Raw genomic sequence first — 14,920 nt, 5'->3', positions numbered from 1 at the left:
TCTTCCCGGTTGTTGTGCTAGATAGGCTGCTCAGCTCCGGTCTCCTCCATCCGCTAGACGCACCTGACCCACGAACAGATACCTCTACAAGTAAATAAACCGGGTTAGGTGTTGTATTTGCTCTTTTTTTGGTTGTTTTTCTAAAGAGGTACCGTTTGAATTAGCTGCTGACTGCTGCCAGGCATGGAGACTCTCGGCAACTCGAACAAGAAACAGAAGCTAACCAACACTGCTGAAAGCTGGGTGAGTTTTTTTTCTCTCTTCCAAGATGTGTTAATTCAACGCACCGTTTCATTATATCCGTCCACATCCACAAACAAGTTGCTTCTTCTCAGCTAACTGCCTAACCAGGCTCAGTAAGCTAGTTAGCGACACTTTTGTTATACGTTAGTTGCAAGCTAAAGCTAGTCTTACGGTAAAGCTTTGGGTAATAAAAGTAATCACGAATCAGCTGCTACCACCCCCGGTAATGATGGCAGGGGCTTTGACTGATTTGAGTTACAGCATTTCTAGGTGTGATAACATTACCTTGTTGGTACAGGCAGACTGTGCTGTGCTTCTTTGTGTAATTTCTCTGCTACATAACGCTGCAGCACAGTATTGTCATTCACCACCGTCTTCCACATTTGAACACACAATGTAATTTCAGAAAAACACAACAACCCGAAATTTTATATTAAAGCTTCTGAATTGTTAAATAATTGCCTAAATAATCTGTCATCTGTAATCTGCAAATAATTTATAATCTGTCAAACATGTCTCAAACATCAATGCTATAAAGTTATTTTGAGCCAGAAAGAACAATCTTAACACGTTTCTTTCTAGCCAAAAGGGCAGCAGAAATTGCAACAAGTATAAAATGTCACAGTCGTGTAGAGATATTTGAAGTGGCTGAAAAAGACTGGATTGATTGACAACCCGGGAAATGAATGCAGCATGAATATTTCATCTTTAAAAATGTCTGATGTATTAAAGATGAAATAAGAAGTTTTGAGAGGAAATGTGGACAAAATGAAGCGAGGTGGAGGTGTGTTGCAGGTTTATCTGGTTTGAATGTCACACACAGTTGCAGCTCTGTCACAGCATGGTACTAGCAGTGTGTATCCTGTAGCTGCAGCTTAACATGTGGCAACAATAATAATGGATAAACAAGAACAGTCACCCGATGAAGCCAACAGAACCACATCATCCACGAAAAGCAGAGATGAGATTCTGAGACCACACCGTTTTTAGTAAATTAGGAAAGTTTTTGCATTGATTAATGATGTAAATCCTCCTTACCTCCTGCTCTGCAGACAATTCAATTCAGTTCAATTAAATTTTATTTATTTAGCGTCAAATCACAACAAAAGTCGCCTCAAGGTGCTTCATAGATACAGAGAAAAACCCAACAATCATATGACCCCTGTTACGGATTCAAATATTGGGGATGGATACAAGAGGAAAAACCAAAATAACAACACTGGTCCGGCCGGGTCAAGTCAAACGAAGATTTAATGAACACACGCGTGGGAGATGGACACCATACAGCAGACAGCATCAGATCTCAAAATGGTGGAGCCTTGATCAAACTCTCATAGCCTCTAGTGGCCCCCACCTAATCATAAAAGCCTAAACATTCACATTCTTTCTCTCACACAGCGCCTAAGCTACGACCTTGGCTCCCTGTTCATCTGCTCCTGCTGAGATGGGACAGTATGCTCTGTTCTCTTCTAATCAGACAGATAAGGCGATGACTTTCTGGAACAGTATTTCTTATAACTCAGCAGTATAATGCGTCATAAAACAATATCATTCATTCACAATAAATCAACAGTCTAATGTAATGCAAATCAGTTTACCAAATGTAATAGTTATCACCTTCTTCTAATTCAGGAGAATAATGCAAACTAAAACTACATAATAATTCACAATCTTTAATTAGGGGTCTGTCAAGAGATTTATTCTAAAGACACTTTTTCAGCTAAGAATCTAAAGGTAGAAACACACAGACGCTGCAGTTTTTACTTGCAAGGGCATGATCACAGAACGCTCACACCAGAGTGGGGGCCCTGTGATGTGCGCTTGTTTCCTGCACTTGCCTTTATTTATATACAAAAGTAATACAACAGTGAATACGTCTATTCATTAACAGAGGAATGTTAGTATGTAGGGAGTGAAGATAAGAGTGGTTCAGGTGTATGTGTGTGTGTGTGTGTTATTCTGAAGGACGTGGCCCCTCTTCTTGAAGATAAGAGTATCCAGCTCCCCTCTTCCTGGCAGGAGTGAAATGATAACAGCTTGCTCAGCTATTATCACTGTGAGAAAGAATTTATAAAGCAAGTCTTGATTCCAACAACAGTCTAAGTCATAAAAGGGTCATCATGCAGTATTCTATAATATGCAAACGTATATATCACAAAAAGATTATACTGACTACTAAGTACAATTTTATATTGACAGGGTCTAACATGGCATAAAATAATATTATAATCCAACAATTCCCCCTGATGAGCTCTTTAAACTTAAAGAGCTCACTTACACCCTGCAATCCAGTGTTGCCGGGTTCATTTCTTCTTACCTCTGAGGCCCTTTGTCCCCCTGTTGGGTGAACCATATGTGAGATGACCTCTGTGTTAGCGCAGTTCAGTTGCAAGAAAAACTTTTATTACAACAACAACAGTAGGTACAGATGACACTCCCATCACTCCCCAGTTCTCCCACAGCTTTATTTCGGTGCTACCTTATACCCTTCAAACGTACTCAGACTAGAACCTCTGTCCGAGGAGCTTTTAGCCTTTATTTTATTACTGTAGGCACCAGTGTCTTCCAGTCGGGTGATCCTCTGCTCTTCTTTCTTCAACCTCAGGGGTTAGACAACCCTTCAGTCGTTGCACAGATCAGGGGATTATTCTGCCCCGATTTCAAACAATGATCTGTGTATTCTGGGGTCACAGCTGTGTTCCCCAGAAAAAGGAACAGGAACGTGTCCCCCTTTTGACCGAACCTCGTTGGTCTGGTGTTCCTGGATTTCCGCCAACCCCTTCATGGTTATTTCTGTGTTTATGGGATCCATCCTTTTTGAGGTGACTAGCTGGGGCCCAAAATGCCATGACACTTGAACCCAGTTGGTGTTTCAGCAGTCACCGTGTCTGTCTCTGCTGCGAAGGATCCTCGTATATCTGTGACCTCGTCTGGTGTCTGTTCCTTTCTCTGTAAGAGACAGAAAACCAAAACACCTCTCTTCCTAGCTCTAACAATCGAATGTTGTTATCTACTGATCTTTTGGTGGTTCAGAATTGGTTTAGAATATTCAGAATGTCCCAAGGACTTATCCTAATTTAGTGTATGTGTGTGTAAGCGTGTTTGCATTTAGCCCGCTGCACTGGCATTTCCTACACTTTATCAGTCCGGACTATCGCCGAACGAAGCTTATGACCTTCAAAAGACCGAGTGCCAACTCATTATAAGCACATTTGCAAGGTGTGTATGAAAATGATTAAAACCACTCATTCTAATAAAATACATCAAAAACAAATTAGCCATTTTTAATTCTAACATGTGTCCCCCCCCTTTTCACAAAAATCATGTGTTTCCTTCCGCCTACCGTCCCACGGCTTCCTCTCCAGTGTGGTACTCAGCTTCTCGTGAACACAGGCATTTTATCTTCTAAACGCTATTCAGTTCATTTCAATGATTAATGCTTAAACATGGAAATAATGATTCATGCTTCTCACGGGTTCTCTAAAAAATCTGGAAACCTTTTAGGTCATTATTAGCTTAAGTTTTACCATACCTAAGTTATTAAAACACCAATGAAGTCATAAAAATGTTCATATAACCCTTGTTTGATGTTAAAACTCAACTTCCCCCCCTTTTTGACACATTCCCATGTGTCAATTCAACGGAGCTAGAAAATTAAAAGAAAAGGTTAGTGACCTCATATCTTAGAAAGTATCAGACTTTCTCCTATCCAGTGTCGTTGCTCCAGTCTCGTTATCCTGTGTTAGGGAATGAAATCAATTTAATTGTCATGTTAGATCTGTTCAACTCCTGGCTCCGCCCAGAGCCTGCGTCTTCACAATTGTCTACAAACAAAACCTGTATTAATATGAACTTCACTTCAATATGAACTTGTTGGCTACTTTTAACACAGCAAAGGAACATTCTCTTCCCCAGGACAGGCACTGACTCCCACTTATCTCCTCGAGCCAACTGTCCCTTATTGAGACACAACATTCCCGCTATAAGGTTCTGCCGATTGTTAAGTTGATCTGTGTGTAGTGCTCTGAATCAGGTATGTAATATTAAATGAATGTTGTTTAATCAACGGCCACTACTTAAAACTTAACAAAAGATATAACTGAATAAAAGATCACAAAGAACACCATGATATCAGTGTTATGTAAGCACGTGCGGCCTTATATGCTGAAGTCAGTCCACTCCATAGATCAGCCACACCTCGCGCTGACTGTAGCTTGAAACCCTTATTAAATAACAGTAAAACACCCCCTTTTTATCCCGTTTATAAACTTCACACATAAATGTTTATAAATGCCTCTTTTCAATTTTATTTTTTTTGTTTTTCCCTGTTTTTCCCTTACTGACCACAGCAGGGGCATCTATGTTTTGATTCAGCCATGAATCCAGCTCACCTGATTCATCACTGAGCCCCACCGTCACTGGCATCTGACAGGGTGGTGCTGCATATTCTTCCTTTAATGTCACTATTTTCAATCTGTTAATTAGAGTGCTTAAACATGAAGTAGACTACGTCCACAACAAGTCAATACAGCTGTAAATGTGGCCAATTATCAATCTATTACAAATCAATAACAAAAGAGCTTTTATTTTCTGCATGCTTTTAGTCAACTACTCACCCAGAGGATCTCCAACCCCAGAAAATTCCTTCTCTTCATTTAATGAGTCTGTCCTCCTTCCATGCCCTGGTAACTGGTCCATCCAGAGCCATATCATCTTGAAATATACATACAACAAGCCAAACCACACCTTGGTCACACCAACCCTTTTCCGCCCTGAAGATGTCCAACGCCATCTTAGTCTGGACTGTCAAAGGTGACTTTAACGCTGACTGTTCCGACAATCCATTTTATAACATTTCCTGGTCAGATTAGCCAATCTCTGCACACTGGAATAAACATAATCAACATGATCAACATTTTTCCTGCGTGTTATTTCACCATCTTATTGATTTCAACGCTCCATCCTTATGTGGTTTGCTACATTATGTTTATCTAGAACTCCACTTTGTCTCTAAATGTTTGAAGAATTTTTCATGTTTGGGGTCAAGTTTTAAGAATTTGACCATACATGAAATTAATGATGTTATCACCCCCATCGGGGCTTACCTTTCCCACTTCTGATGATATTCCTCCCTATTCTTTGCAAGTACCCCCTTTTGGTGGCGAGAAACTGTTGGTGTGGTCAAGTGGGTGCTGTAAAAACAAAAGCTCAGGACAGAACAGTTATCATTCATACAAAATTAGCATATAATGAATTCCATGTTGATCCTCTGAGTGTAATGGTTCATTTTAATTTTAATTTATCAAAGCTAAACACAATAATTTTTCTTTATTTTGCTCTTGTTCTTGTGCAGCACCACATCTCAGCACATGCCCCTGTCGGTTCTATCCTACTTTTCTAAATTATTGACTATTTCAATGGAGAACCTAAATGACATGGGCCAGTGTTTGTCATTACATATCTCTATTTTGAATGTGACAAGTCTATCATTCCCCTGTTGTTCATAGACATCGTCATAGAGTTTTTTGGCTTTTCTTTTTCTCTATATAAGTTAATTGACTTTTTACAGTGGCCTGCTGTGGTTAATAATAACATGTTCAGTCATGAGTGAAATCAAAGCTTTTCTTCACTTTAGCATTTAACATTCCCAACAATATAATGTGATACATTAATCGAAACACAGCTAATAAAACACAATTTTCTTAATGCAAACATCAGTAACTCAAAATTAGTAACCAAAGGGTTAAGTCTGCAGTTCACACTCATGTGAAGCTACAGCCTCCCCCTTTAGTCTCTGTCATCCTTCTGTTCCTGCAAAAACAAAACAAAGCGAGACAAAACATCCACCCTTCTTTTACAAGCTGGGTGAATTGTTTGTGGACATTTACTAATCCTAAAATCGGTACCGTTTTTTGTCTCAGTATCAAGTCAGTTAAAACTTTTAGTCGTCAGTCCATCACAGTCCAGTCACATGCATACATTCACACACATTCATACCAGATATTGCTGATAATGGAGTCTCACGCGGAACCTATTTGAGCCTCCATCACCAGCAAGATGACGTCATCATTTAAAAGGAAAACAGTTCCTTGTTTTTTTGGGGTTTTTTTTTTTGACTGGATTGACTCGCTGCAATCCTTTTAGCCTCAGGACTTCTCATGTGATCAATGTCCCATATAAGTGAATTTCTCCAGAGCCCATTATAATTATGGAGAAAAACACTTTGTGACTGTTTCTAGTAAGAATATTTTATAGCGCTTTAAAGTTCAATCTCTCAGGCCTGGATTAAAGAGCTGATTTGTTAAATCAGGAACTCACAAAATACCCAAATATCACCACCGGTGGATCACTCCTCTCAGATGTTCTTATTTCAGTGCACTGTAACAAAAGCAAAAACAAATGTAACCAATAAAATACTCGTATAATAACAAATACTGGGGCCCGTTGCAAACATGTCCAAGCATAAAACCATCTTTCTCTCTCTTAGAGAAAGAAAACAATCCAAACCTCACTGATAAAATCAACCTAGTGTTAAGCAAAACCCAAAAATCAACCAAAACTTCACCAGAAAGTTTTTCTCCCGCCTGGGACAATATTGTGTAAGAATACAGGTACCGTAACTCCTTTTTGCACTGACAAAAAACATATTGGATTTACTTGATTCAATAGTGGACACTGGTTGCACACAAATGTTTTGCTTCGGCAGAAACTTAAACAACTGAGTTAAATCAACACAACCTTTTTCATATTCAGTAAACCTGTGCATTTTGTGTTCATAAAACACGATTGAAACATGTTCAGATGGAGTAAGTTGAGCTCCTGGAATATTTTAATCCTTCACAATTCTGTCATTTTATTTCAACCCTATTCAATAACTTTTATCCAAATGCTACTTGGTCACTTAAATACTACATGTTGTCTTCATATTGTATACGGTTCAACAAAGTCTAGATTCTGGTTACCATAAAAATTGAATGGGTCTACAACAACTACCATCCTCCTATCTTTATCCTGGTTGCAGGAGGGCTGGGAAATAATCCTGAAGTGATACAGTAGGTTACGAGGCAGGGTGCACCCCGGACAGGTCACCAGTCTATCACATAGAAACAAACAACCATTTACACTTACATTCACGGATAATTTAGAATCATCAATTAACCTAGCTCTAACAGCTACATGACTTTTCACTGTGGCAGGAAACCAGAATACCCAGAGAGAAACCATTGCAAACTAGCCAGACTGTGGACTTGCACCCAGGACCTTCTTACTGTGGAGCAGCAGCACTAACCAGCATGCCAACAATGTAGGAAATACAGGGAAGCTATGATTTCCTGTATTTGAGGCAGAATTATTTTGTGCTTGCCGTTGACAGGTTAATCCACAATAAATAGCAATAGCATGCATTTGGTGTGTGTGTTGTTGTCTGCCTCTTATAACTCCAGTGATTTTCCTGCAATTTGAAATCTTATGCGGTCTTGTGAATTCCGTGGGTTCAGCAACTAACCAATCTTACTAGATTGTATCATGTCATCTCAATGAGAACAAATTGAGGTGTTGAATTTTGTACAGATCTTTAAAGCCTGCGGTAATTGTGTTAAATACACGTGAGATGCTTACGTAAATCCAAAGGCTGGCCCCCTTTTTTTATTTTATATTTTATTATATATATTTTTTATTTTTTCAGTGTGTTCCTCCTTCAATTAAATCTCAATCACAAAAATGTGGCGCTCCGAAATAAGGCTCACACCGTTAATTCATCATTTTCACTCTGTACCACTGCTCCTTATCAGGCTGTGTGAAGCACCGTAAACAATTCAGTCGAGGCCTTGAGCCATAAACAGACATCACTCACAGACATTGTTTTCATAACCAAACTGCTTTAGACCCTGTCCCCTAAATTTACACAAATGCCCTCTGGGTGACATGAAATGCATTTAACCAATAAACAATCAATGGCTTCTTGTTGTTGTAACAGATTCTGTATTTGAACGTTTGTGTGCAGCATTTTGCGTATCACCATAGCATTTGTTAGTAAAGCATTCTTCATTGCATCAGCATGTGTGTGTGTATTACTCTTCATTGCACAAGCGTGTGTGTGTGTGTGTGTGTGTGTGTGTGTGTGTGTGTGTGTGGATCACTTCTCAGTGAATTGAATCAGCATTTCGATTTGTGTGCGTGTGTGTATGTCATTTCTCTGTCAGTCAACAAGTGCATATGTGTTCATATGTGTGTTTCTCTTGATTCTGAGTCAGTGTATGTAGATGTGTGTGCTTGTGTATGTTTGTGTGTGTGTTTGGGTTCATCACTTTCCTGTTCTGGGTAAACCACGGCCTGAAGCGAGCCCTGGGGTCCTGCCCTCCTCCTTTTCAGTCCGTTTGCGTCCATTGGTGCTGCTGCCCAAAGTTCTGTCCATACTGGTTCTGGCCCCAATTGAGGCAGTCCTTTTCTCCAGTGTCCTGCATCTTCTCCTTGTCCAGCTCCTCCTTAACTTGACCCTTTTGCTTCTGTAGCTCCTTCTGGGTTTGCTCCTGCTGTTGGAGCTTCTCGTCAGGTTTGGCGACCTCCTCCTCCAGCAAGCTCCGGCCTGATTTCAAGTCCTGTATCTGGGACTCCAAGCCTGACTGATGGGTTCGATTAGCAACCAGCTTCTCCTGAGCCATGCTCAGTTTCTGCTCTGATGCCTTGAGCTCTCACTGAGGGCAGAAACCTCAGTCTTTTCCGTACACGTCAGATTGAAATCTATTGATGTTTTCCTTGCTTTGCTTCCACGGCCTTCTGCAGCTCTGCTGTCCGGCTCTTCTCAGAGGTCAGCTCCTGGCTGAGCCCCGACACCTGTGCCTTCAGCTTATGTTCTTCTGCTGCTTTTGTCCATTCTGAGGTGCCTCCTGACCTCAGTTACTCCTCCTGTCTCTGGCACGCCCTTTTTGCTGCCTGATCATCCGTGTTGGTCCGTCACTGTCCTGCACAGTTTTAATGCAGAGTTGTTAAGGTCAGCATTCTTTTGCTCGGCCTCACTTTTCATCCGGGCTTAATAGGCGTCTCGTCACAGCTCTGTCAGCTGAAGCTGTCCGGAAATCTCCCCCGTGTAGTGAAACGGGCCTTGGATTTAACGTTCTCCGTCTCCGCTGCATGAGGTCGTTTTCCTGCAGCACTGTTGACATTCTCAGGTTGTAATTGTGGGTCCAGCTGCTGTAGCATTTGGTCAGGGTCGCATCAAAGATGGTAGAGGGGAGAGCAAAGATGGTAGAGGGGAGAGCAGGAGTCCAGGTCAGCCTCGGCTTTCCGGGCCGACAAAGCAGCCTGTAATTAAGCATAAAGAGAAAAAACAAAAACAGACGAACAGGAAAATGATGTTGTTTTGGCTGTGTTATTCAGAGAGGGGCCAGGCCCTGTGTCAGCCTTCTCCCCCCCTTTTTTTTTTTTTTTTCTCACTATATAATCAACTCATAACCCACCAAGTTGACAGGACAACACAGGTACTTGTTAAAATTCTTAAGATCATGTTTAATAACTCAAAAAGGAATTTTCTTTCATTCAGTAATCACTTGTATTAATCAATCAGCAGAAAACATGTCACAATTTGACTCTTTTAACCACTAAATTTGTTGTTTCATCACTGGTTGGTCATACCAGTGTCTTTCTTTTTGAAGTCAAGTTGTTGTCCTGCAACCCAGAGAGTTTATTTGTTAGTAGTGGATAAACTTTATCATTTAACAACAGGTGTATGTTAAGTTTCACTGCTTTAACCTTGCTGGAAAATCTTCACGTGTTCATGAATGTAAGCTGTTTCTTCATTGTGTGTGTGTGCGTTTGTGGGTGGGTTATTTTAACTTTTTTCTCAAACAAGGCATTTCTCTAGTTGTGTGCGTTTTTAATTTGTTTCCCAAATTTTGATTTCCCACCTTAAATAACAGCATTCCATGTCTTCAGCCAGGAATTAGAGCTTGCTTGTGAGATTTAGGGACACATGGTGCCAAAAACAATTCAGCGAAAAACTTGCCTGAAAATTTCCAGTGATGGTAACCGATAACTGGAGGAGAAGATGTCCTTTAAGCCTCTTTTCAGGGTGAGGACAAAGTGAGAGGTCAAGTTGTAAAATTTTAAGTCAGAGCTTGGCCTGTCTGTCGTCCCAATTCTGTTAATCTCTCCTTTTTCCGCTGTACTCAGGTTTCCAGGTTGAGAGAAATCCACCTGTATTAAGAGACTAAAACATTCATTTACTATTTTTCTTAAAACATCCATTTGGTTCATCTGCCCTGATTTTACTCTCACTCTCTCTCGGTGCATAGTTCACACAGTCAGGCAGTTGCCTTTTATGGGCAGTGGCGGTCCTAGCCCGTTTGGCGCCCCGGGCGAACACTACCTCTGGCGCCCCCCCCCCCCCCCCCCCCCCCCCACCACCACCACCACCACCACCACACACACACACACACATAAAACATATTAAGGATTATACATTAACATAAAACTGAGAGAGAGGATGCATTGATGCATTGTATGCAAACAGCTACCAAACAGCCATCATAATTCCTCATACAATGAGAACAGGACAAATCAACAATTGACAATGACTAATTAATATTAAAATCTGTAACATAATGTATTGTTTGGAGTTTAGTCTGTTACTGTTGCTATTTTTACCATTTCTTCTTGGAGCAGCTGTAATTCACATAATTTCCTTAGGGATTAATAAAGTATTTTGATTCTGATTGTTTAAGGATGACCTGCCATCATCCAATCATACATCTGCTTACCTGCATCTGTTGCTCGTTTCTCCTCCTCTTCTTTTCTCTTTTTTCTAAACTGAGCACCTGATGGCTTTGAACTTTTCTTGTCCATCTTGGTTTTAATTTTGCACTCCAGTATGAACACAAATCCCCCAACTCGAGGATCACCACAACATAACCTAATAGACCTACACCTTAGTTCACAGATTCACTTTGTCTAAGGTTTATTTCTGAGATTTCACACAACCCAGGATTCAAATCATGAATCCATGATGGGCTTGGATTTACAACATTATGAATGAAATGTGCTCTATTTGGAAGCAGCCGGTCCCCCTCCCCTTTCGACGGGCTGTGTGTGAGACTTTAAATCATCAAACTGTAAATTATAAATTTTAAATTGTTATTGATCCCTTTACCCCGAGTCCTAAAGTGTATATTTATTTTCTTACTCTTCTTATATTTATTGTTTGTTTACTTACACTGCTGTAACTGGAGCCTCGTCGTTCTCGTCTTTCTATATACTCGACTGGATGTAGCGGAGATGACAATAAAGTTTACTCCGACACCGAGGGCTCTCGCGCTCACTTTTCGTGTATAGAATTTCAAATTTCAAATTATAAGTCTGTATCATGATGTCTGGTGTTTTCGTGTTTGTTGTTTTGTTTTTATTTTGTTTTTGAGTTGGTTATCAGATGCTGCTCCAACCAGCCAGAGAATCCCCCGCTGCCCCGCCCTCTCCTCCCTGTGCTGCAAGCAGCAGGCGCACCTCGCAAACGGAGGGCACCCTTACTCCCAGCAAATGGGCGATAGAAAACCGATCGGTGCCTATGCCATTCCCAGTATGCGCTGGCTGATGTCGGGGCAGCATGAGTACGAGTAATTTTTTTTTTTTTTTGCCGATGTCCATGATGCCGCACCCCACCACGATGCCGCCCCGGGCAACCGCCCGTGTCGCCCGTGTCGCCCGTATCTAAAACCGCTACTGTTTATGGGCATGCAGATTTCCGGTCACTCACCCCCAGCAGCTGCAAAGCCGTCTCTCCTATATCAAAACCCAGCCAAACATTAAACATTCACCGTAATCATTCAAAACTTTATTTGTAATATTATAATCAGCAAAATCAGCGTTTTAATTACAGGCATGTATCATTGTTTGCAAATCATACTTATAAAACTCAATAACACGCTAAACAGGAAGTCCTCTGTGGGCTTCACAGCAGCCACCTCATTTGCATGTTCACACACCATCTAAAAATAGCTCGCAGCAATGCAGTGCGCTGTCGTCACACACAGCCTCGTTTCACACTCAACTCTATTATTTTAGTTTATAGACGTCTTATATTTACAATCACTCTCAGGCCTGAAAGTTTTAGCGCCTAACAATTTTGACAAATTTAAGTTAACAGTCCAACCGAAAAAGTCCAACTTTTTTGTGATCAATTAACCAGTATCTGTCCAACAGTTTCTGGCCTCATCTCTAAAGTCCCTAACTCAATTTAAAAGTGTCCAACACCCAAGGTCCAACCTTTGCTGCCCAAAAAAGCGCAGATACCGTTCCAAACGGTAAGGAGACTCTAACTCCTAGCTTATTCCAGGATGCCCTGTACCCCACAGTCAAGCCAAACTGAACTAACCCTGTTCGCCAACAGGTCAAGGTCGCGCGTCCGCGGCCAGGAGGGAGCGTAACCTCCAGGCTATGCGCCTCTTAGCAATTGCCGTTCTCAAAAAATTTATAATAATTTGAAACAACAGTCAACACCGCAGAGCAAGAGTATAACTGAGGCAGGTCCAACCATGACCAATGGGGACTTTAACCCACTAAATGACCAATTCCCTATCAAACTAAATTCTCTCAGCAGTCCAACTGCTTTTCATTATCATTACTTCAGCTTCAATTCTCATGAGATTTTTTCATCAAAATCAAAACAGACACTCACCGGCAACTTTTACTGAATAGACATTTAATTTTATCGTCCAATTCAGCACACTTCGGATAAAATCAACAGGCCTGTGCCTACCTCTTTTATAAAGGCGCCTGTCCACTCAGTTCGATTGCCGGATAATGTCTGCCCGTCTGACCCTCGGACCGTCCAAGCCTCCAAAACTTCCACCCCAATACCACAGGACGAGCCCCCAAAACTGTTACGGATTCAAATATTGGGGATGGATACAAGAGGAAAACCAAAATAACAACACTAGTCCGGCCGGGTCAAGTCAAACAATGATTTAATGAACACACGCGTGGGAGATGGACACCATACAGCAGACAGCATCAGATCTCAAAATGGTGGAGCCTTGATCAAACTCTTATAGCCTCTAGTGGCCCCCACCTAATCATAAAAGCCTAAACATTCACATTCTTTTTCTCACACAGCACCTAAGCTACGACCTTGGCTCCCTGTTTATCTGCTCCTGCTGAGATGGGACAGTATGCTCTGTTCTCTTCTAATCAGACAGATAAGGCGATGACTTTCTGGAACAGTATTTCTTATAACTCAGCAGTATAATGCATCATAAAACAATATCATTCATTCACAATAAATCAGCAGTCTAATGTAATGCAGATCAGTTTAACAAATGTAATAGTTATCACCTTCTTCTAATTCAGGAGAATAATGCAAACTAAAACTACATAATAATTCACAATCTTTAATTAGGGGTCTAACATGGCATAAAATAATATTATAATTCAACAAATGTCACACACTGTTGCAGCTCTGTCACAGCATGGTACTAGCAGTGTGTATCCTGTAGCTGCAGCTTAACATGTGGCAACAATAATAATGGATAAACAAGAACAGTCACCCGATGAAGCCAACAGAACCACATCATCCACGAAAAGCAGAGATGAGATTCTGAGACCACACCGTTTTTAGTAAATTAGGAAAGTTTTTGCATTGATTAATGATGTAAATCATCCTTACCTCCTGCTCTGCAGACAATTCAGTTCAATTCAATTTTATTTATATAGCGTCAAATCACAACAAAAGTCGCCTCAAGGCGCTTCATAGATACAGAGAAAAACCCAACAATCATATGACCCCCTATGAGCAAGCACTTTGGCGACAGTGGGAAGGAAAAACTCCCTTTTAACAGGAAGAAACCTTCAGCAGAACCAGGTTCAGGGAGGGGCGGCCATCTGCTGCGACAGGTTGGGGTGAGAAAAGGAAGACGGGATAAAAGACATGCTGTGGAAGAGAGACAGAGGTTAATAACAGATATGATTCAATGCAGAAAGGTCTATTAACACATAGTGAGTGAGAAAGGTGACTGGAAAGGAAAAACTCAATGCATCATGGGAATCCCTGGCAGCCTACGTCTATTGCAGCATAACTAAGGCCTAACTATATGCTTTAGCAAAAAGGAAAGTTTTAAGCCTAATCTTAAAAGTAGAGATAGTGTCTGTCTCCCGAATCCAAACAGGAAGCTGGTTCCACAGAAGAGGGGCCTGAAAACTGAAGGCTCTCCCTCCCGTTCTACTTTTAAATACTCTAGAAACAACAAGTAGGCCTGCAGTGCGAGAGCGAAGTGCTCTAATAGGGTGATATGGTACCACAAGGTCATTAAGATAAGATGGGGCCTGATTATCTAAGACCTTGTATGTGAGGATGAAGGGAAGCCAAAACAGGAGAAATATGCTCTCTCTTTCTAGTCCCTGTCAGGACTCTTGCTGCAGCATTTTGGATTAGCTGAAGGATTTTCAGCGTGTTTTTAGGACATCCTGATAATAATGAATTGCAGCACTCCAGCCTGGAAGTAATAAATGCATGAACTAGTTTTTCAGCGTCACTCTGACACAGCATATTTCTAACTTTAGAGATGTTGCGCAAATGGAAGAAAGCAGTCTTACATATTTGTTTTATATGTGCGTTGAAGGACATGTCCTGGTCAAAAATGACTCCAAGGTTCCTCACAGTGTTACTGGAGGGCAAGGTAATGCCATCCAGAGT

The 14,920-nt window shown here is 41.1% G+C and overlaps 1 protein-coding gene across 1 annotated transcript in view; it reads left to right on the top strand.

Annotated features, from left to right (window-relative positions):
* Positions 1–23: 23 nt before the first annotated feature.
* papss1 (3'-phosphoadenosine 5'-phosphosulfate synthase 1) overlaps positions 24–14,920 on the top strand; it is a 32,752-nt gene continuing 17,855 nt past the window's right edge. Inside the window, exon 1 of the mRNA XM_085161932.1 lies at positions 24–243. Within this exon, the coding sequence (XP_085018058.1) occupies positions 184–243 (60 nt within the window). The 5' untranslated portion in view covers positions 24–183. The remainder of the gene's footprint in view (positions 244–14,920) is intronic.

Source organism: Neolamprologus multifasciatus, chromosome 6 (genome assembly GCF_963576455.1).
Source record: "Neolamprologus multifasciatus chromosome 6, fNeoMul1.2, whole genome shotgun sequence".
In the NCBI taxonomy this organism is placed as follows: domain Eukaryota; kingdom Metazoa; phylum Chordata; class Actinopteri; order Cichliformes; family Cichlidae; genus Neolamprologus; species Neolamprologus multifasciatus.
The sequence above is the reverse complement of the archived record's forward strand: the minus strand, read 5'-3'. Positions and strand labels throughout refer to the sequence as shown.